Here is a 20505-nt window from a genome sequence, read left to right as displayed (position 1 = left end):
GTACAGAGCTCTGGCACTATGTGAACATAATAAAATATGATATGGAAGAAGGTGCCAAAAAGCAGTCAAAGTTCCCATTGTCTGCAGACACAAATGCCATCATTTCATTGCAAGATGGCTTTAGCAGCAGGAATGTCAGTCATGTGCAAAGACTGAAATCCACTGAGAAACTCCCCCAGCTTTCAACCCATGCAACTCCTTTCCTATGCAAACTACAGCAGAGATGGCCAAAGGGTTGTAGGAAACATGGCCAAGTAGAATTGCATGATCATGGCAGAAAGGGAGAGGAAATGAAAGTTTGGCTTTGAGTTTTGTCCAGTTAAAATATAGCAAACAAACAAACAAGGTAGCCTCTGGCTGCTGCCTCTGTGCCAGCCTCACACAGAGCTGCATCTCCTGCAGTGCTGCTGAGAAGTCTTACGGACCATTTTAGAGCTGGAATTGCTTTCCTCTTTTCTTCTGCCCAGGAAACCTCAGAGTAGAAGTTGCAAGAGTCCTTGGAGAGGGAAAGAACATGAAAACATGGGAAAAAATTAATCTCAATGGAAATCCTTGACTAATTGACAGGTTGGAATAAGAATGACCATAGAGCCCAAACTATGCCAGGCAACCAGCCTGCTCCAGGCACTGCAAGCTCACTCAGCCAGCCACATGCCTGGCTGTTTTGCTCTGCCAGCTTTACAAGGCCTAATTAGCTTTGTTCCTATTGTTTGTAATCACAAAAGCAAATAGCCCTTGGAGAGTGAGGGACTAGAGGAGGCAGCTCCTTGACCGAGCTTAAGAAAATTTTTTAAATACAGTTTGCCCCTCATCACAAGTACTTAAAAATATGAAAGGGATGAACTCAAAACCCTGATGAACAGAAAAAGGTCTCCAGGGCAGGTAGAAGCGGGGGGCTAGAGCTTGGGGAGGTATCAGAGTAGGTTGTAAGACCCCATGCCCAACAGGAACCATTCTCTACTTGGCCCGCAAGAAAGGTTGTGCTGTCACAGTAGAAGCACAGTACACTCCCTGAAGGGCCTGAGAGTGAGATGGAGTCACACATGGGTCAGCAGAACTCTCCCTGCTCTGAAGGCAGAGCACCTCTCCTGGGAACACCTTGGCTCCACGTCCCATCCCTTCCCCATTCCTGCAGCTCCCACTCCCCTGCCAGGGCCAGTCTGCCTTGCCCCTGCCCCTTCCTGCTCCACCCAGGGTGCAGCCTGCCTTGCCGAGGAGCAGAGCAGACCTTCTGGTTCCTGGGCTGCAATCGGACCAATTACTGGGTGAGTTTCTGCCAGAGGCCACAACTGCCTGACTCACTGCAGAAGATCTGTCCCCACCTAAGTCTGCTGTAGATACACACAGCTAAACAAGCTCCATCCTGGCAGGCAGGCTCCCAAAAGCCCAAGTCCCACTTTTCACTTCCATGTGCACTGTTCCAAGTTCTGCTCAAAAACAAGAAATGAAGTAATAGTCTGATTTTCCTTAAAAAAGTCCATTTATTGAAATTGTTTAAACACTTTGTACAAGTTCCCAGTACAAGCATCTGCTCCCTGGCTCAGGGTTAATGCAAATACAAAAGCACAGACTTCAGCAGCTCTTTAATGTGACCTGAGCTGCCACCTCCCAAGACGAGAGGTCTCCCGAGGCAGCTGCTGTGCACAGGCAATTCCCCATGGAGAAGGGGAAGCCACATGGCCCAGCTCCAAGTACAGGCCAACAGCAACTCGAGCCTGAAGCAAATGCTCTGGTTGGTTTCTTTTAGTAACTTTATGCTGCAGGAGTCAGGTACAGAGGTACAAGGTTTGTACAGACCACCAACGTGGTACACAGCTCAGCCAGAGGCTCTCCCTGTCTACAGAAGGAAATCAAGAGATCTGATGCCTCTGAACATATACACCATTATAAAGCCTGGTCAGAAGCACCAGTTTCCTTCTGGAGCTTTGGAGAAGTGGCACCATCCCTCTAGGAATCACAAGACTTAACTCCCAGTGTCAGCCAACACCAAGTGACTGAGTGGGTGTTTCAAGGGAAGGGGTGGGAACCTTTGATGAACAGCATTATTATTTTTTTAGACATGATTTAATATGCAAGGATGGCTATATCTGTAAAATGTTTGTTTCTTCCTCTTTGGTGAACTTGGATTACAAGCAAATGCCATAACCTTTGGGTCAGTTTTCTTGGAATTTGCCTTCATATCATCACTGGAAGTGTTTACAAGAAATAGACAGGATGGAATGGCAGTGTGTGAGGTATCCTTGGGGAAACATCAGGGAGTGGCAGTGCATTCAGTTTGGTTTAACACAGCTAGCTGCATCAGGCAAACAGAGATTGGGAAACTAAGCCCAAATGAGAAAGCCTTGAGGAAAGAGGAGAGTGTAAAAGGTGACCTGTAACAGACACAGGGACAAAGCTGAAGCTCAGCTGCCAGGGTGGGAACATGGAGAAACAACCACTGGCAGCACTTGGTGTCTAGGGAACAGCCACAGCCTCACCATAGACACACAGTGAAAACAGAAGGCAATCCTTTTCCTTGAGCTCTTCCCTGGCACCAGGGAAACCTGCAGATGCTTTGGGACTCTGTTAACTTCTGTGGTCTCTACCTTACACTGCATCTTCCATTAGCCAACAGCATGTGCACGGACAGTGTGGATTTCCACTTAAGCCACAGCAATTTGTTTCTGACCCTTTGTCTGCATGGAAAGGAGGGTGCTGAAGATGATGCCAATAAGACAGTACAAGAGCATTTTACATCTCCAAACATTCTTACATGTAAAGCCTTTTCCCCAAAATTATGTTTCCCCTTAAGCTATTGGTTTCATCATTCTGTATATAATATATGGTCCTTTAATTTCTACACACACCACACTGGGCTCTAACTTAATGGGATATGGGACTGAATTGTTACCATCTATTAAAAAAAAAAAAAATAAAAACAACCAACTAAAAAAAGCACCAACATCCGTCTATAAAAACAGTATCATTTTCCCTTTTACTCCCAAATGCTAAACTTAACCCAAGCTTGGAGGTTTCATCTTTCCAGTGGCAATACCTATGAATCTAGGCTGGCCTTCCTCCACGGGCCGGGAGAGAAAGGAGAAGTTACGTCCAGTAGCAAAGAGGATTACAAAAATATACACATTTCTGGGAGAAGAGGAAGGCAGAACCTAGAGCCTGGACTCTGCTCAGGACAGTGGCATTGTAGTGTCCTCTCCAAAATGCTTTCACTACCAGTGCTGGTGGCTCCTCTTCTTTGTTTCCTTATACATAATCCTTCCCTGTGGAGGAGGCATTTTTTGGGTAGCCTCGGGTGGGGGGATATGAAGTTTCTCTCCGTGGACAGGAGCAGCAGAGGAAGGATCCCCCCAGTATGGCCAGAGATGAAGCTGCCCAGCCAATAAAGAGAGCTGACCCAAACTCAAATCTGGAGAAGAAAGAAGGGAGAAAGTGAGAATCACTGTAATCCAGAGGTATTACTTGCAGTTATACATTCACACATAGCGGGAGGAAGCAGAAACTGGGATGGATGTGGCTTCCTACAAGGCAGCAGCTTGGAGCAGTCAGGCTTTGTTGACCCTCAAAGCTCAGAGCTGGGTTTCTCCAGTATTTTGAGTCACCCCCACCACCTGCAGGCCAAGCTCTGTTTAAACCAACACTTTAGCACATAGTGGGACAAAAATTACGGAACTCCCAGCTGTGGGATCTCTGGCAGTGATGTTACCTTAAAGCCAAGACCAAGAGCCATATTGATAATGAGATCCAGTCACAGCTCTTTCTGCACAGCCTGAAGCCAGCCCAGCTAGTTCAGAAAACTCCTTTCTTTGTTTTGAGTGACTGCTACCCAAACCTAAGCCCTGTGAGTACTTGTCATGCTAAACCATAGTGTGTTACACCAAATGGGTCAGTACCTGGTGTTGACAGGGGTGAAAGGATCATAGAAGGCCCGAGCCACCCTGTTGCCATACCACGAGGTGGCCACCAGTGCTGCCAGACCTGCAAAGAGAACATAATGTCATGGCTTAAGAAAAAACAATCAGCAAAAATATCACTGCAAAAGTAATAATGCAGTAGAATCAGAATCTGGAGTAAAGCTGAGCTGCTGCTGCTACCCTGGAAGTTCTGAGCTGTTCCATTTAGTGCTGGTTGGGACAGAAGTTAAGAACAGATCTGAGGCTTCCTGCAGTTACACAGCAGCAAAGGCAGGACTGCTCTGCTGACAGCCTTTTCTCACCAAAGCAGGGTCAAACTCAGCTCTGCCAACAGATATGGAAAGCATGGAGTCCATATGGAGATTGTAATGCTGTGCCAAGGTGCCTCAGGTCGCCTGAGCCAAAGTCCTCTAAGGAATTCCCAGACCAAAATGCTCTTGGAGCAACACATCAAGCCCTCCCACATCCTGCACAGGATATGTGCCACCTAGGAAACAGCACATTCAACTCTCAACACATCTGTGTGTTACCAACCTGAAATGATGAAGATCACCCCACCGAAGACAGCCATCCTCATCTTCTTCACCTGGTCATCTTCCATGCACTTCATGCATTTCATGCCTGTCACAGCAACAAACATTCCAACGAGCCCCAGGAGTATTGAAGCCACCATCAAAGCCCTTGTGGCCTGCAGACTGCCTGGAAGACAATAGGATTTGAGTTACCCACAAAGTCAACTCAAGATACAAATCAAAATTCAAATTACTGGGCTCAACAATCTTCTGTCTAAATATTCCTGCTCCCTAATACACAGGATACAGCCAAGCAAGACATTCCTTCTCAGCTTTAGTCTCAAGGCTGCCATGCATCAGGATCAGAGGGCTCTCTGCCTCTTCTAAAATGCATGGCAAACAAGGGCATGCAACGGCCTTTTGCAGGAAATGACCTGGGAATTGCCCCCAGACATCTTTTGTTCTTTGATCATTTGAATCCCAATTGGAAGGACATATCTGTTTATCAAAAGAAGTATTCAGATTTAGGCTCTACCTTGACAAAGTAGTTAAGCACGTGTTTTAATATGAATAGTGACATACATATGAATAGTGCCACAGCAGACAGAGAGGCCCATTTACTGCTCAACACTTCCAAAACCTGTCTTATATACAAATAACTCGGTGCTGATTCAGATGTTTTTGTGCTACATTCTCAGTTTGAGTCTCAGAGGGTACAAAAATACAATGGCAAAAAAAATAGGACTTTCCCAGACAATTGAAAAATACCTTGTTTTCTTTTTTACATAAAATATTTAGCTTAACTAACTCAAGGACACTTAAGTGCTTTAAGAGCTTCTTGTGCTTTTGAAGAGTTAGAACATGGGGTGATGCCTCTCATAGTGAGTTCTCAGCAGACAGACTTGATGTACCTCGGGATTTGGTTTTTATGTGGAGTTGTCTGAAGGCATGAAGACACACTAATCCTATGAATGTGAGCTACTGAACTTAGATTTTCTTGATACCAAAGAAAAGTAGTAATGCAAATCAAGTCATTACTAAAAAAAAACCCCTCAGGTGACAAAACACCTGACTAGCAGTGAAATAAGAGCCTGAGCTTCATTGTCTGGCAAATCAGGTTTGTTTGAACAGAATGAATTTTCATACACAGCCCTGTAAAGCCCTGAGAACAAACAGGGCTAGTTAATAAAATGAATAAGCTCCAAGGAGCATGCTGTTACCAAGGCACAGGTGTCCCCTGACACACAATCTCAGATCTGAAGCTCACCCCTCAAAACACCCTGACCGCATCCTGGTAGAGCTCTGCAAAGCATTTCAGGCTTGGGCTGCAAGATTTCAGCCTTCAACAGAGCACTTGCACACTCAGTCAGGGCTGGCGTGGCGAGCCCATCTGAGTCCCTGCCCCAACAATGGGCTCTGTGGCCCAACCTGAAACTCAGAGCCCAGACCTGGCCAGGAGGAGAGCAAAGCCACACAGCCATCCTCTGCAGCTTCTTTACTACACTTTGTCCCACAGAGCTGCTGGTGCAGGAAAATTCCTGTGACCCATACCAGCACCAGGCTCTAATTCTGCTCTAGAACAGATCTGGATCTGCCCCTGCACACACAACCTTATTGTTCTGTCAACACATTATGAAACCAGTTACAAACAACACAACAAAAAGACCATCGGAGCAACAGGAAGGAACACACTTTCATAAGATGAGTGTTGGCTTTCTTGGGAAAAATTCCTCAATCAGCTTGGCTAATATCACCTCTCACTTCCTTCAAAGGGGAAGGTGACACACCTCTGCACCACCCATGTGTTAATCAAAGCCCATCTGCTGCATGTACAGAAACCCATTAACAAAGCCAGTTGTCACTTTAGCATAAATCACCACTGCACTATCCAAACTCGTTTTTAATTGATTTATCTCCAGTGTCAGAGATTACACTCCAAAAGTAATTTCTACCTTACAAAAGCGATGCCAGTGTTCAGAAAGGCTTCAGCTGACAAGCAACCAATTCAGCTGCCATACATTTAAGGCTAAATTGTGCCCTACAGCAGAGGCTCTGGAGAGGCCCATGGCTGAGTACCAGCTTGTACGAGGCATGGGAAACCCTATGTTCTGCAGAGGTACCAAACCTGTTTTATCAAGACTACAGGAAGTTTGGCTCAGTCTTGCTGCAGAAGAAATTACTTTATAGGACAGGGTTTTGAAAGAGTTCTTTCATGAAGCTCAAAATAGGCAATGCTATCTATCTCTAAAAACTAGAAAAATAGTTATAAGGGTGGAAAAAAAACATTTCACCTTCACACACAGTGCCAAGGGACAAACAAAGGAAAATGCTGGAAAAGGTTTCTATGACCTCTAAAAACTCAACTATGAAATGCACCAAAATCTCAATATGTATAAGTATTAACTGGATGCATGCCACAACAGCTTTGCAGAAGCAGCTGAACAAAATACAGCATTGTGAGCATTCCCCAGGGCTGCCCACTCTCAGCAGACGCTGCTGGGACAACTCCTGGTGCCCTCGCCCCCTCCTCATGCATGGCTCACAAAGGGACAGAAACACGGAGGAAACTTGCAGTGGGACAGCAGAACAGGTTCTGCCCGTGCAGAACATTCTGTTCCTTTGTCCCAAGAAGCTGAAAAGTGACATGGCTGTGTTAGCCAACCACCCTCCACCTGCCCTGTGCTCCCAGCACAGCCTGGGAGGCAGGGCTTTTGTCCTCCGACCACTTTTGCAATGTGTGCAGTGCACTGGCCACAGTTAATCATCATACAGGCTAGCAGTTAGTAACTACACATTAACAGGCACGCTGTCAATGGAAGCTGCACATCCAGGGGCTGGGAAAGCCACTTTAATAATAGTTCTGCTGTTCACACGAGCCTTTCCAGATGCTTTAAAAATCCAAAATTATACAAGTACAATATCGTCTCAACCTGCTCAACAGGACAGGCTGCTGACAGCAAGTAGAAGTAATCCACAGCAATTTAACTTTACAACTTCTACCATATTAGAGGGAAAACAGGATTTCCCCCACGCTCCTTGCTGCTGCAACTGTCTCACCAACAGGAACAGAAAAACCCAGGCAGCCCTGGGAGCCCTTGAGGAAAAAACAGTCCTCAACAAGGTGAGACAAAGTGGCCTGGCACTAAACAAGAGCTGTCAGATGGCAACAGTATTTTATCAATACAAACCAGTACTCACTCTGAAGCCAAGCCTTTTGATTGCTGGTTAGCAATGAGAGACATGGTCTGAAAACCCTGCAGCAACAAAGCAGCAAGAACTGAAAAACAGAGGCTTAAAATGCCTGATGACTTGCGAATTAATAACAAATGTGCATTCTACAGGGCATAAAAAACCCAAAGTCCACAAACATGCAGCTGCAGTTCACACCTGTTTCACTCACATCTTTTAAAAAAATACTAACCAACCATTCAGAATTATTGTTAGTGGTTTTGGACACAAAACCTTATTCAGTTTATCTGAGGCCTAAGTAATATGCTTTTCTTCCCACAACTATCATTAACTGAGACAGGAGTAATTGCTGGTAACTGCTTAGTTATATAAAAAATACTTCAGTACTTCACCTGCAGATGTTTGAAGGTTTTCTCTATCATCCCATTTCCTTATTCAATCTGTTTATGTCACTTCTATTACAGAAAAGCTGTTGGGAAAGTGCCATGGGATTTTTGTAATGCCTGTTTGTAAGGCAAAATTGCTGTAATAGCTTTGTGTGCAGATTATTCTCTGATATGGATGCTCATCAACTGCCTTAATTTAAAATAAGGACTTTTCCTTCCCTTCCCATGGGCCTTCATCCAACTAACTGATGACAAAATACAGGTGAAACAGATGCTGTGCAGTTCCCTATAATCCTTATGAAGGAAGTTCCCCAGGAGTTTCAAGCACCCCTGCAGTACAGGAACCATGTTCCACTGTCCACCTCCGAGAGAAGCCAGCAGCCTTCAAAGCCTTCCCTTCCACCGGGGTTTCATGAAAGCTGCATTCCCTGAAGGAGGGAGAGCTGAGATCCTGCAGGTCTGCCCTGCCAGCATGTGAAAGTCACTTTTGTGCAGTAGACAGGGGACTGAAGATCTGAGCAAGCTTCAGAGGTGGCCAGCAAACATCTCTCTCACACTTTGGAGTTGTTCTCAAAAGCTGCTAATGGCTTGGAGGCTTTCAATCCCCCTACCAGACCCTGCAAAGGCCCACCTTGCATACCCAGCAGCAGACTCCAGTCTGGACACTTTCAAATCACCTCCCTACAAGTCTGAAAGACCATACCGAGGTATCCAGGCAGGACAGGGACTCTGGGTCCTGGGTTTTTTTACAAACTGGGACGGTTAGGAACTCCCTACTGCATGTCCAGTGCACAAGAGGCGAGTTCAGTAGGTAACAGTGGCCTTGTACTCTGCATATCTGAAAGCAAGTAAGGTTCGATGCCCTCCTACCCCCACTGACAAATACAGATTGGTAAGACAAGCATGATCCCACCACTTCCAGATTCCTGGGCAGAGGAGACCTGGGCAGCCTGTTTTCCCACAAAGCCTGGAAATTCCCTCCTGAAGAGATTTAGTAACACACAGTAACACCAGCTACTGAAAGCTGCTTAGAAGCTGCCTGTAGAGCAATAAAGCCAGTGTATTGCGACAGACTCCATCCATCCCCTCCTGCAGACACCAGGGCCCTGCACAGGAACAGCCTCGGTGGCATTCCAAGTAACCCTCTACCTTCTCAAAGCCGGCACAAATGAGACTGTTTTATCACTCAATCGCAATTTTTCATCAGGAAGGAACAAGGATTGAGAAACACAGTAGCAAATTAACCCTTAACCCACATGAAAGCACAGATACCAGCAGGTTCTACCTGCTTAATCAAGATCTGAAGATGGAGAATTGGACACATGTCCCTCATGCTTTGTCCCTCCCTGGGCCACCATCCCAACTCCCAACCACCAGAACTGAGCAGCAGTAACCTGAGCTTGAACCGTTCCTTCCCCCCACCCATTGGAACAGGCTCAGCCAGGGAGGTAAAGGTGTAGGAGGGAAGATTTCACATTTCAGCCATGTTGCTTGACCCAGAGGGCATTCAAAACCTTGTTTATTTTCTGGGCTAGGGCACAAAAGCTCATTGTGGATGTACTAGGTTTGGTGATGAAGTGATAGATGAGTCTCAGCTTGTCTCAAACACAGAACCTCTCCCAGCAAAATCAAACAGGTCGATGAGTATCTTCAGCTAAAACAGCCTAGACAGGATCCAGAACAACATCTGTCCTGAACAGAAGAATGTGGTTAGGTGGGGCTGGAACCTTTCAGAGACAGCTACCAGGAGCCCTACTCCCTCCTGTCTGAGACCATCCCCCTGAGACCTCGAGGAGCACAAAGCCGAGCTAAGCTCCATGGACCATGCTGGAGGGCCACAAGAACAATGCTGAGGCTGTGCGACAAAGCCTCGTTGCAAGGGTGGCATTTGTTGCCTTTATGGCTGCGTGTGGCCACGCACTGCTTTTCACGTAAGCCAGCAAAACGCAGCCTTTCTGTTCCCTGAATAGGAGCAGTGACATAAGCCCTCAGCTGAACGCAGCTGCGGGACAAGTGCCAGCACGGGTGCACTCCAGCAGTGTGCCCACACGGGAAGCTGCAGGCCCCTCGCTTGGCTAATGGTGCTCATCAGCTTGTGCCAACCCCATCTCTGCCTTGCAGCCAAACACTGACACATCCAGAGGAACGGCAACAGCTACCAGATGTTCCAAAACTTGCTGGCAAAGCCTTCCAGCATTCCCACAAACACGAGTTACTGCAGGTGCAAGAAGGTTCAGTCCTTTCTACGGGGACACAGTAATTACAGATCTGAGCCTCTCCCATCAGTGCATGCGGCTCTGCCATGTGGCTCAGAGCACCTGGGGCAGATGAAGCCCTGGCAGGAAAGCTGGCCAGGCAGAAGTTCTGCCCACACAGCTGTGCCACCTTCACCAGGACACAGATGAATGCAGTAAGGGAGCTCTCCACTGCACCTGTCCCGGGGTGTGGCTGTAGATATAAACGGTTTGGGGGGGTTTGGTTTTTTTTTTGGCACCTCCACCCAAACCAGAACTGCTGGTCCCGACCCAGGCCTATGTGACTGAAAGACCTTGAAGGGACACCAGGAGGGAAAACGAAAGATAAGGTGTACACCCCCAGGCATGCTCTGCCTGAAAGCGGGAAAGGCACAGCCTAAGCAAGCTGAGGGAGCACAGAAATGAGGAGCCCTTTTGCCAGCCCTCACTGAGGATAACACACCCTATGATCTCCCTGGTATTTGAGAATTCTCAGGCACACCGTCCTGCAGAGCTCGGCGAGAACATAAAAGGTCGCCACAAGCTCGGCCTCGGTCCCTGTCACCCCCTCCCCCGGAAGAGAAGAGCTCGCATTGTTGGCCGGATAAAGGTGAGGGGAGCAGCTGGTTTCGGCGCTCGGCCATGAATGGCCAGGTCAGGAGGGCCTGGGGCAGGTTTTGGGGGGCCTGTTCAAGGCGGGCTCCATTTACAGCACAATGGGCTGCACACAGCCCCCGAGGCAAGGTTACCTTTCGCAAGCCATCCAGGGGGTGGATGGAGATTCCTCAGCCACTGCTGGCATCTTCGCCCCCCACCCCCAGTGAGAGATAAGAGGATTGAAGCTGAGCTGACACATAATTAGCACCCCGAGCAGTCCGGACTGCGCGCCCAGCCCTGCCCCGATCAGCACGGCCCCGCACCCTGCCAGTGCCGAGTGGGTGCGAAGCGCTCCCGACGGGCGCGACCCGCACCTCCTGCGGGGCTTTGGGGCAGGGAACAGCCGGACAGATGTGGGCTGGCCGCGAAGGTGGCTCCGGCTCCACCGCGTGACACACGGGAAGGGCTGGTAGCAATCGGGACTCGGGGACACTCCCCGCCGACATCGGTTTACGTGAAACTGCCTGCTCACTCTTTTGGGAAAGAGAAGGTGACCAAGGTGGCAATTACTATTTTATTAATTAGGGAGGGATGAGGGTGTTCCAGGACTTGCGATGAGACAAGGGATATTGAGAAAGTAGTACATTTATTTTAACCCCTTTCGGTCTCAGCCTGAGTTATCTGCCCCGGCGCTCTAGAAACAGCCCTCTCTGAGGCTCCAGCTCGGCTTGAGCACCCGAATGACCCCCAGCCGGCCAGGCTGGTACCCCCCGTGCCACCCCGGCCAGCCAGGCTGATACCCCCCGTGCCACCCCAAGCCAGTCAGGCTGGGACCCCCCGTGCCACCCCCAGCCAGCCAGGCTGGGACCCCCCGTGCCACCCCCAGCCAGCCAGGCTGGGACCTCCCGTGCCACCCCCAGCCAGCCAGGCTGGGACCCCCCGTGCCACCCCCAGCCAGCCAGGCTGGGACCCCCGTGCCACCCCCAGCCAGCCAGGCTGGTACCCCCCGTGCCACCCCCAGCCAGCCAGGCTGGGACCCCCGTGCCACCCTCAGCCAGCCAGGCTGGGATCCCCGTGCCACCCCCAGCCAGCCAGGCTGGGACCCCCCGTGCCACCCCCAGCCAGCCAGGCTGCAGCTCCTGCCTGCACACCATGGCTTCACCGTCCCAGGACAAGATAAGAGACCCAAAGATTATCTCGGCATACTGGCCTGCCTAAAAACTCCAGGCAGTGCTACCTGGGCAGGAGGCCAGCTCACCTGCAAGACCTCAGCTTAACAGCCCGCGGGAGCAGCAGCGACTTTCCCAGAGAACAAAAGACCGAAACAGCCAAAGGAAAACAGGACCTATGCTACAAGAGCCCACTCGGGCCACGCTGCTGCCGCTCAGCCGTGCCCAGCGAGGGCAGCCCAGTCCCTGGGCTGGACCTCTACAGCCAAAAGCTCTTGTTCGCAAACACGGCGCTTTCCGGAACGCACGTACAGAATCTCACCCTTCCTCCCCCCGGGGCATTTCTGGAGGGGCGGGCAGGGGGATGAGGGGCAGCTCCTGCTCCTGCCCGAACACTGCCCCTGGAGCGCTCCGCTCCCATCCTGGGGAGCCCCAAGAGACACGCATCCCACCCCCGACAGGATGAGGAGTCGTGAAAGAGATGGGGGACCCCGAGCCCTGCACCTTCAACCCTGAAGGGACAGGCTGAGTAAATTAAACGGGACAGAGACCGTGAGACCCGACAGCAGCGGCATCCCCAACGCGACAGGCACCCGGGCGGGGACGACGACGGAGATGGAACATTGGACGTACAATAGGACTGGCAAACCCAGTCCAAAAAGTTCACCCTGAACTTTAACGCGACCGGGTTATGACCCTGCGGGACTGGTCCCCTCCGCCCCGACCGAAACTAGAGGCGCTGAGGCGGAGGGGACAGCCCCGACGGGACGGACACCTCGACACCCTCACCACCTTTCCAGCCCCAACTTACCTTCCAGCTTGAGCAGCGAGTCGTACACCTTGCACTGGATCTGCCCTGTGCTCTGCATGGCGCACGACATCCACAGCCCCTCGTAGAGCGCCTGGGCCGTGACGATGTTGTCCCCCGCGTAGGATGCCATCTTCCACTGGGGCATGGCGGTGCTGATGATGATGCCGATCCAGCCGAGGAAGGCCATGACGAAGCCCAGGAGCTGCAGCCCTCCGCTGGCCATGTCTGCGGGCTGAGGGGGCTGAGGGGACGGACAGACGGAGGGCGCGCGCCGCTCTGCCCCGCGCGCTGCGCTGCTGCTCTGCCGCTCGCGCGCCGCCCCGCGCGCCTCTTGAACCCGCGCCCAGCGCGCCCCCTGCCGGCCGCGCCCCGGCCCCGCCCCGCGGGGGCCGCGCAGCCCCGGGCGCGGCCGGGAGTGAGCCTCCCTCAGGGCCTGTGACCCTCCCTCAGGGGAGTGACCCACCCTCAGGGCCTGTGACCCTCCGCATCGCCCCGGGCAGCCCCGGGCGCGGCCGGGAGTGAGCCTCCCTCAGGGCCTGTGACCCTCCCTCAGGGGAGTGTACCCTCCCTCAGGGGAGTGACCCACCCTCAGGACCTGTGACCCTCCGCATCGCCCCGGGCAGCCCCGGGCGCGGCCGGGAGTGGCCCCCTCTCAGGGGAGTGACCCTCCCTCAGGGTCTGTGACCCTCCCGCATCGCCCTGCACCGCACTGCTCCACACCGCGTAGCCCCGGGTGCGGCCGGGAGTGACCCCTCTCTCAGGGGAGTGACCTTCCCTCAGGGCCTGTGACCCCCCTGCACCCTCCCCACGGAGGAATGACCCCTTCTGTCCCCCATGGGGGGCTGCGTTGGTACCCCTAGATGTTTTGGCACCTCGAATGGGTGCCCTGGTTGTGTCCTGGTCTGCCCACTCCTCGAGTTGGGGGTGCTGAGAGCACGAACCCCACTAGCCTTCCTTGGGGCTGGCAGCTCACTGCTGTCTTTCACCTGCTGGAGCTGTAAACCTGGCTCTCCGGGTCTCCCTCGGTCCCTCCCGGAGCCAGCACAGCGGGCAGGGCAGTGGGGACAGGGCTGTGCCGGTTCCACTTGCGCTGTGTGTGTGACCCCCGTCCCAGCCCCGCTCAGTGCCACCGGGCAAGGCAGAGGACATTTCCCCCTGCAGATTCGCTGCCTGGCTCCTGGACATGCAGCACGCGTGGGATAACCAGCCACAGAGGAGGCAGTAGAGCAGCCATGGGAATTATGAGCACTCTGATTTTGAAGGGCTTTCAGAGAGGCAGCTGTGCAAACACTCATCATCCACGAACAAATCCAAACTTTTGAACCTACCATTTTAATAAGGACAGTACACCTCTGCATTACTGGGAGAAATTTCTCTTCAGTGATTTGCTAAGGTTTATTGAACCAGGGGATTAGAGACCAGGAAGGAGTGTCCTCTGTCTTGGGTGTGTGTTTGTCCAGTTGCTCTAGTTTCCCTTTTCCTGCACGAATATTTGAATATTGACGCATCATAGCAGGCAAAGTGAGGAAATGATGTCTCCTTCAGAGGGCACAGCATGGGCTGGGTGGTGCTGCCCGCCCTCACCACAGGCTGGACTGAGGGGTCCTTCAGCCTGGACCTGCTGTAATCCCAAACTCTGAGATAAGCAGGTGATAATTCCTGATAAAGGTCCTGCTGGAGGTAGGGATGGGGCTGCATTGTTTTGACACCGTGTTTTGCTGCATTCTGATGACTTAGGAGATTTTGCTGGAGCTGCTTCCTGAGATTTGCAAACAGACAAACAAGCAGACTCATGATTACCTGAGCAGTCCTGTGCAATGCCAGGGGGGTCAAAGGGGAGAAAAGCCACTGCAATCTTGCTCCACCAACCAGAGACAAAGCAAAGCTGGTTTGCTCTGAAAACACTTGTGGCTGCGGGTCTCTAGTGTCCAGGCAGCATTGCTGGTGTGATGAAATCCACCCCAGTTGCCTGGTAGCAAACTTTTCCAGTTATGCCTTTTTCCACTTTTGAAGGATTAGGGAACTGTGATTCTGCATGTGAATAAATGATTTCCTGTGTTTCTGTGGACCACAGTTTTATACTTCTGGGAGTGGAGAAGAAGAAAGCAGCAAAGTTTTCTTTGGCAATGTAGAGATAACAAAGTAGCTGGATTTATCTGTGTATTCATGAAGAACTCTGAAACAGGGAGCAGGGAAACCAGCATGGTGCTGGCTGTTGGAGCTGATTCCTGTGAGGAACAACTCTTTGCCTGGTAAAGAGGCAGGGCAGAAATTCATGCGGACCTAAGGAGAGAGGATTTAGGAGTGTCTGGATTTGATTGTTGACATCTGTGGAGTCATTTCGGTCCAACAGTGTCCATCTCCAAAGGAATGGGCAGAGTTCCTGGTGCTTTAGAGCACTGAACTGATTCACCCCTTTCCTGAACCTCCTGCCAGCCCCTATCCCGACAGATTGGGCAGCTCCTCACTGACTCCTGCAGTACAAGGTCAGCTCTGGACAGGGTTAAAAGTTACCAAGACACTTTTAGAAGGTTTAGATCCTTTGTCTACAAGCTCTGAGCAGCCAGGAGTGAAAACTGAAGGAGGGATGGGAAGGTCTTGGACTTTATACTGAACCTTCTAGGAAAGTACAGGGAGGAGTCCTGGGTACCAATGATCTGATTGCACTGATACTGGGAGGCACATCAAGACTGATCTTGGGGAAGTGCATGCACCAGCATGTGATGCATGTTGTAGCACCCTGACCATGCTGCTAGCTCTTGGATGGACTGAAATTCATGGCCACGGTGTCCTTGGGAAAATTTGGCTTAGGCTTGATCTTAGAACTTATCCTGGTGGCACTCTGGGGACAGTTTGTGCCAAAACTGTCGAGTCTGACTGCTTGCTCATACCGTAGGGACAGCATTTGTGCTCAGTGTCTTCCCCTTCCAGAAGGACTAGGAACTTAGACTGGAAACAGCAATATGCTGTGAGGATTACTATGGGATTGCAGCCTGGAGATGGATGCTGTGCTCCTGAGGGGCAGTGCAGCCATCCCATTGCTGCTCTGTCCCTGATGGAGCTGCACTGGCAGGGCTACTGTGTGACAGAGTGGCCTTGGGTCAAACAAAGCCAATGAAAGGCAGTAAGGATACACATCCATGTGCTCTCAGACCTCCTGCAGCCCTCACAGGCTGCAGCACAGGTTGCCAATGCTTCTTTAACCACTGAACATCTCTGACAATCTGTACACAGAGTTTACACAGTCCCCTCATGCACAGTGCCAGCCTCATGAACACCCAATTTTTATTTTGCTTTCTAGGCATGATTTGAGGTTGATACTTTTTATTCATGTTTCATGAAAGATTTCAAAACCCAGAAACTATTTCTGTGGAATCATCACAAGGAATTTACATAGCAAGATAAACACTGAAACTCCACTTTTCCCCTTCATCACTCATCAATGTTCTCAGTGCTCTGGAATTTGCAGTGGATTTTACAGTATCCCTAAGAGCACCTAGTCTCCTCTTCTGAACTTCCTTCCTTTCTTTGAGTCATGAAATATCTCATTTCTTTTCTTGGATGATTTTCTGCTCTGCCTCAGTGGGCAAAATAAAACCTCTTTTTACTCCTAATCACTGTCTTTCCTCCTCTGCCTGAGGTTCTTTTGTTGTTGTTGTTTTTTGGTTTTTTTTTTTTTTTCCATTGGAACTCCCAAAGAGTTTTCACTCTATTTTCACCTAGTTTTGATACCTGACTTTTGGGAAATACCATTCCTTCAGATCATTAATCTCGGCTGAAAGACCTGGGTTTATCCAAGATGTTGCAATCTCCTCTGTATTCTTTAGGCTAAAGGTACTCCCCTAGTGACAGTCCTCAGTGATTGGCCTGCTCTTAAGTAAACATGCAAGCTGAGTTTTTGTCCTTTACAATAGCATGACCAAGTGAGAGGAGGCGTGTGTACAGACAGTCCGTGAAATCAAACTGGGATGTTTCTGTCTGCAGGTAGAGAGACTCCTCTAATTGTTCAGAGAGATTGCCCTCGTGTGCCACAGCCCTGGCCAAATGCTCAACACCTTGGTCATGTCACTCCCTCGGGGGGTGTGAGTCAGAGAGCAGCCTCAGCGCTGTCCTCAGCACAGATCTCAGCTCTGTGGGTAGTAAACGATACCTGTTTCCTTTTCTGGCAAAAACAAGCTTCAACACTTGCCAGGACTTGCAGGTGAGCAGCCTGGTTTCCTCTTCTCTCAGACATTTCTCGGGGAAAGTCTCACTGTGCGTGCCTGTGTTTGGGAAGCATGGGCTCACGTGTGGCTCTCTGTCCTTGCATACCCTAAAGCTTGCCCCCAGACTCCCCTGAATTCATCCTTGGGCTAAAACTCATGTACAAGGGTAAACACCTGATTGTAAGTTGTTGTAAGTATGGGCAGGTGCACCGAGCAGCAGGTGTGCAGAGCAGGCACAGCTGCATTACTCTGGTTTCAGAGTGAAGGCACAAGCTTCACAACTGGACCAGAAAATGGGAATGGCCAGACAGCAGCACTCCAGCCCGTGTTTCTGGTGGCAGCTGGTTGTAGAGCCAGGAAATAATGCAAGAACAGTGACCCTTCTCCAAAAGGCATTATAGCATGCCCTGATCCATGTCTGAATAAACCTTGAGCCGGTGCCAGTACTTTTAACTTTAATTTTGTTCACTCGGTTTTCCCTCCATAAATCCAGCTTGTTTTTTTAAACTTCTGGTGCTTGCAGCATTCTACAGGAAGGAGTTTTGCAGATTTACTCAGTACTTCACAGGAAAGAGGAACACCTTGTTTCTTTTGAACTCTGTGACTTGCTGTTTCATTTGAAGTCCCCAAGGTTCTGGAGGAAAAGGGTGGACTGGGAGGACCACATGTGTTTAGCTCAGGTTTACATTGTCTGGAAAAACCTCAAAAAGGCTTTGTTGTTTTCTGCAGGCTGCTTTTTCTTCTCTCTCTCCCACTTACTCCTCCATCCATCCAGGGGAAACACCCCTGCTGAACCTTAGCTCCAAGCTCTGTTTTGCAGGCAGCGCCCAGATGGTTTTGCCCAGATGTCAGGAGGATCTAAGACTTCTGCAAATCTTCCCTGGGATTAGTCAGGATTGTGTCCAGCCTGGTCTGCAGACTGTGTTTGACCATGGTAGCAGCTGAAGCAGCCAAAGATCACAGCTTTCAGGGCTGGAGAGGGCAACAGCACAAGGAAAGTTTAACCCTTCATCTGCTGCTTACTCCTGCAGGGCTGCCATTCAGTACAGACTTTTACAAAAATGTTGTTGGAGAAGACTTCCTTCAAATGACTCTCACTGCCCATAAACCACAGGGCAGTGAATAGCATCAAAACCAGAGCTTTTACCTACAGAGATGAATTGAAACCATCATTTCCAGGAGCAAAGCTCAGATTTCCTCTTTGTTATTGAAATTTGTGCTCAATGGAGGTAGCATTTATCGAAGGCACTGACGGGACTTATTTGATACTGATTACACACAGGGAATTTATTCTGAAAATATGATTTAAAATAGGCTGTAGTAGTTATTCATTCTCAAATATTTGGGACAGAAAAAGCATAAACCGATCTATGTTTGGTCAGCAGACATGACCTGGAATTCCTAATCATCTGGAGATAAACCAAGCTAATAATCAACCCTCTTCTTGCAGTCATTCAAACATTCATATTTTCCCACCAGTTTTAATAAGGTTACAGTTTTGGGAGTAGTTTAATTCCACTCTTCACATGATGGATTTCATCTGGCTGTAGCTAAAATGTGTTTACATGTAACACACTGAAGTTGTGTGAGGCTGGCTGAACTCCTGACTTCTCCTCCAAACCTCTCTCTAGTGAGGGCTCTGAAAGAAATCGTGTCTCCTCCCCAGCTTCTCAGTTTTCACCTGTTACCTTTGTTTTTTCTTCTCTTCTGAATCAGCAACCAACAAATGACTACAGGGCCCGAGACTGTGCCTCAGAATGCCTCAAAAACACTGGAATCTTTCTCGTCTGTAAGTAAGTGGTTTTGGCATGTGTAAAGCTCTACTTTGTGTGTCATTACCCACAGCTCTCAGATCTCAGGGCTTGCCTGTGCAAGGCAGTGAGTTGCCAAAGAATAAAGGTGGTCCTGCACTTGGCTGCTCGTGTGTTGTTTCCCAAAGCAATACTGGAAGCTCTGATAGAGATTCCAGGGCACGAAAACCAACCCTTGGAGGCCAAGAGATTTGACCCGTATGGTAGGATTTATTTTGTTTTCAGTTTTTCTATTTTAGTATTGTTCTTTCACTGGACATTCTGTACCAGAGGCCAGATAGAAAACAAAAGTCAGACACAATCAAATTCCTGGAAACAATGAGTTTCATAGTACTAGAGAGGTAATGGTAGGAAAAGCGGGGAGTTAAATGTTGTAGTTAGAGGGTAGCTTTACATCATATCAACAAGAAATGCAATTTTCAAAATGTATGAAACTAATGAGAATGTGATGTTGGGACAGGTGTGGTGAGGCATCTGGGGAAGAGGTTCAGCAGTGATGTGGCAGATGGAAAGTGTGCCCTGTCAGAAGTGTGGCCACTTTCTCCACCATGTGCCACTAGGAACACGTGGAGCACAGCAGTTCCTGGTGTCACAGTCCCAGGGCAGGAGAGGGGAAACAAGGAGAGTAAGTGAGACCCAGACTGACTGAGAGCAAGGCAGATCCATGTGTGTGTGAGAGTCATGCTCAGTGCATGAGCCATGAGAGATGTGCAACAAGATAAAAATCATCCCTGGTACCATCCATGGAAGAGTTTTCTAAGTGCATTTCCAGGAGATGGGCTCTGTAAAGACCTAGTCTTGCCATCTACCCATCCTGTTTTCTCTCATCATGTTCCTGATGCTTCCAAGGTCTTGGTCAAGATCCTCCAAGATAATTTATAGCAAGAATCATGTTTCTACCCAAATCTCACCAAGTGTCCGCCAGGAACTCAGTGATGGATGGTGCCCATGGTCATTTATGAACTTGATACCCTATTACGAAATTAACTTCCTGAGACTGGCAAGAATCTGATCACCTTCAGAATCACCACTGAAAAATTTTCCTCTTTGGAATAACCTCAGGTTGTTCTTGCTGAAATCAGATCAAGGGAAGAAGGAGGCATTGGAATGGTATTACAAAGAGATGGGGAGGAGAAAAGATGCCTAATGACTTCATCTGAGGTGCTCTGGAGGAACTGCTGTTCAGGCAGTCCTGAAGACAGAGTTACCTCTGTGAAGTCAGAGTTACCACCATTGACATTGCCCAACCACTGACCAAGTGAGCCATCAAGATCAAGTACCTGTGAGTCTGGTTTTGGGGGCAACCTTCACACCAAGGAAAAGCCCAAGCTGTACTCAGCACTTTAGAAATTACTCAAAGATTCTCATCTCAGGGTATGGCTATGTTTCACCTTTCTGTGCCTGGACCACAACCTCTGCCCTTTTCCTAAGCCCTTATGACATGTCAGATAATTAGTGCTGGGAAGATAAAGTGATCCAGTGTCCTTCCTAGAAAGGCTCTGCCATAAATTCTTGCCAGATTTCTAGATCAGACTGTTAGGGGGAATGCAAAGATTAGGAAATGAAGTTTCGTGTCTTTTTCAGGTTGCTGAACTTAGTCCCCTTCACATGCTGCTAGGAATTCCTCTGGGGATCAGTAAGACCAAACCTATTTGGGCTGTCCTTGGACATTGGAAACAT

The 20505-nt window shown here is 49.5% G+C and overlaps 1 protein-coding gene across 1 annotated transcript; it reads right to left on the bottom strand.

Annotated features, from left to right (window-relative positions):
- Positions 1–1502: 1502 nt before the first annotated feature.
- On the bottom strand, positions 1503–13076 carry CLDN1 (claudin 1). Its single transcript, XM_054282697.1, has 4 exons — positions 12810–13076; positions 4446–4610; positions 3891–3975; positions 1503–3406 (listed from the first exon to the last, which is right to left on the bottom strand). The coding sequence occupies exons 1-4, from the start codon at positions 13030–13032 to the stop codon at positions 3244–3246; spliced, it is 636 nt and encodes a 211-aa protein (XP_054138672.1). The 5' UTR covers positions 13033–13076; the 3' UTR covers positions 1503–3243.
- Between the last annotated feature and the right edge of the window lie 7429 nt (positions 13077–20505).

Source organism: Melozone crissalis, unplaced genomic scaffold (assembly GCF_028551555.1).
Source record: "Melozone crissalis strain CALT ecotype California unplaced genomic scaffold, PUWL_Pcris_2 ptg000034l_1, whole genome shotgun sequence".
In the NCBI taxonomy this organism is placed as follows: domain Eukaryota; kingdom Metazoa; phylum Chordata; class Aves; order Passeriformes; family Passerellidae; genus Melozone; species Melozone crissalis.
The sequence above is the reverse complement of the archived record's forward strand: the minus strand, read 5'-3'. Positions and strand labels throughout refer to the sequence as shown.

What these genes read in the sequence shown, in the direction of transcription:
- CLDN1 (XM_054282697.1), bottom strand. Translation starts at nt 13,032, where the DNA reads ATGGCCAGCGGAGGGCTGCAGCTCCTGGGCTTCGTCATGGCCTTCCTC. An exon ending in GGTGATCTTCATCATTTCAG is followed by an intron (nt 3,976 to 4,445) that starts GTTGGTAACACA and finishes TTCTCTTTGCAG; the next exon opens with GTCTGGCAGCACTGGTGGCC. An exon ending in TTCACCCCTGTCAACACCAG is followed by an intron (nt 3,407 to 3,890) that starts GTACTGACCCAT and finishes TTTCTTCTCCAG; the next exon opens with ATTTGAGTTTGGGTCAGCTC.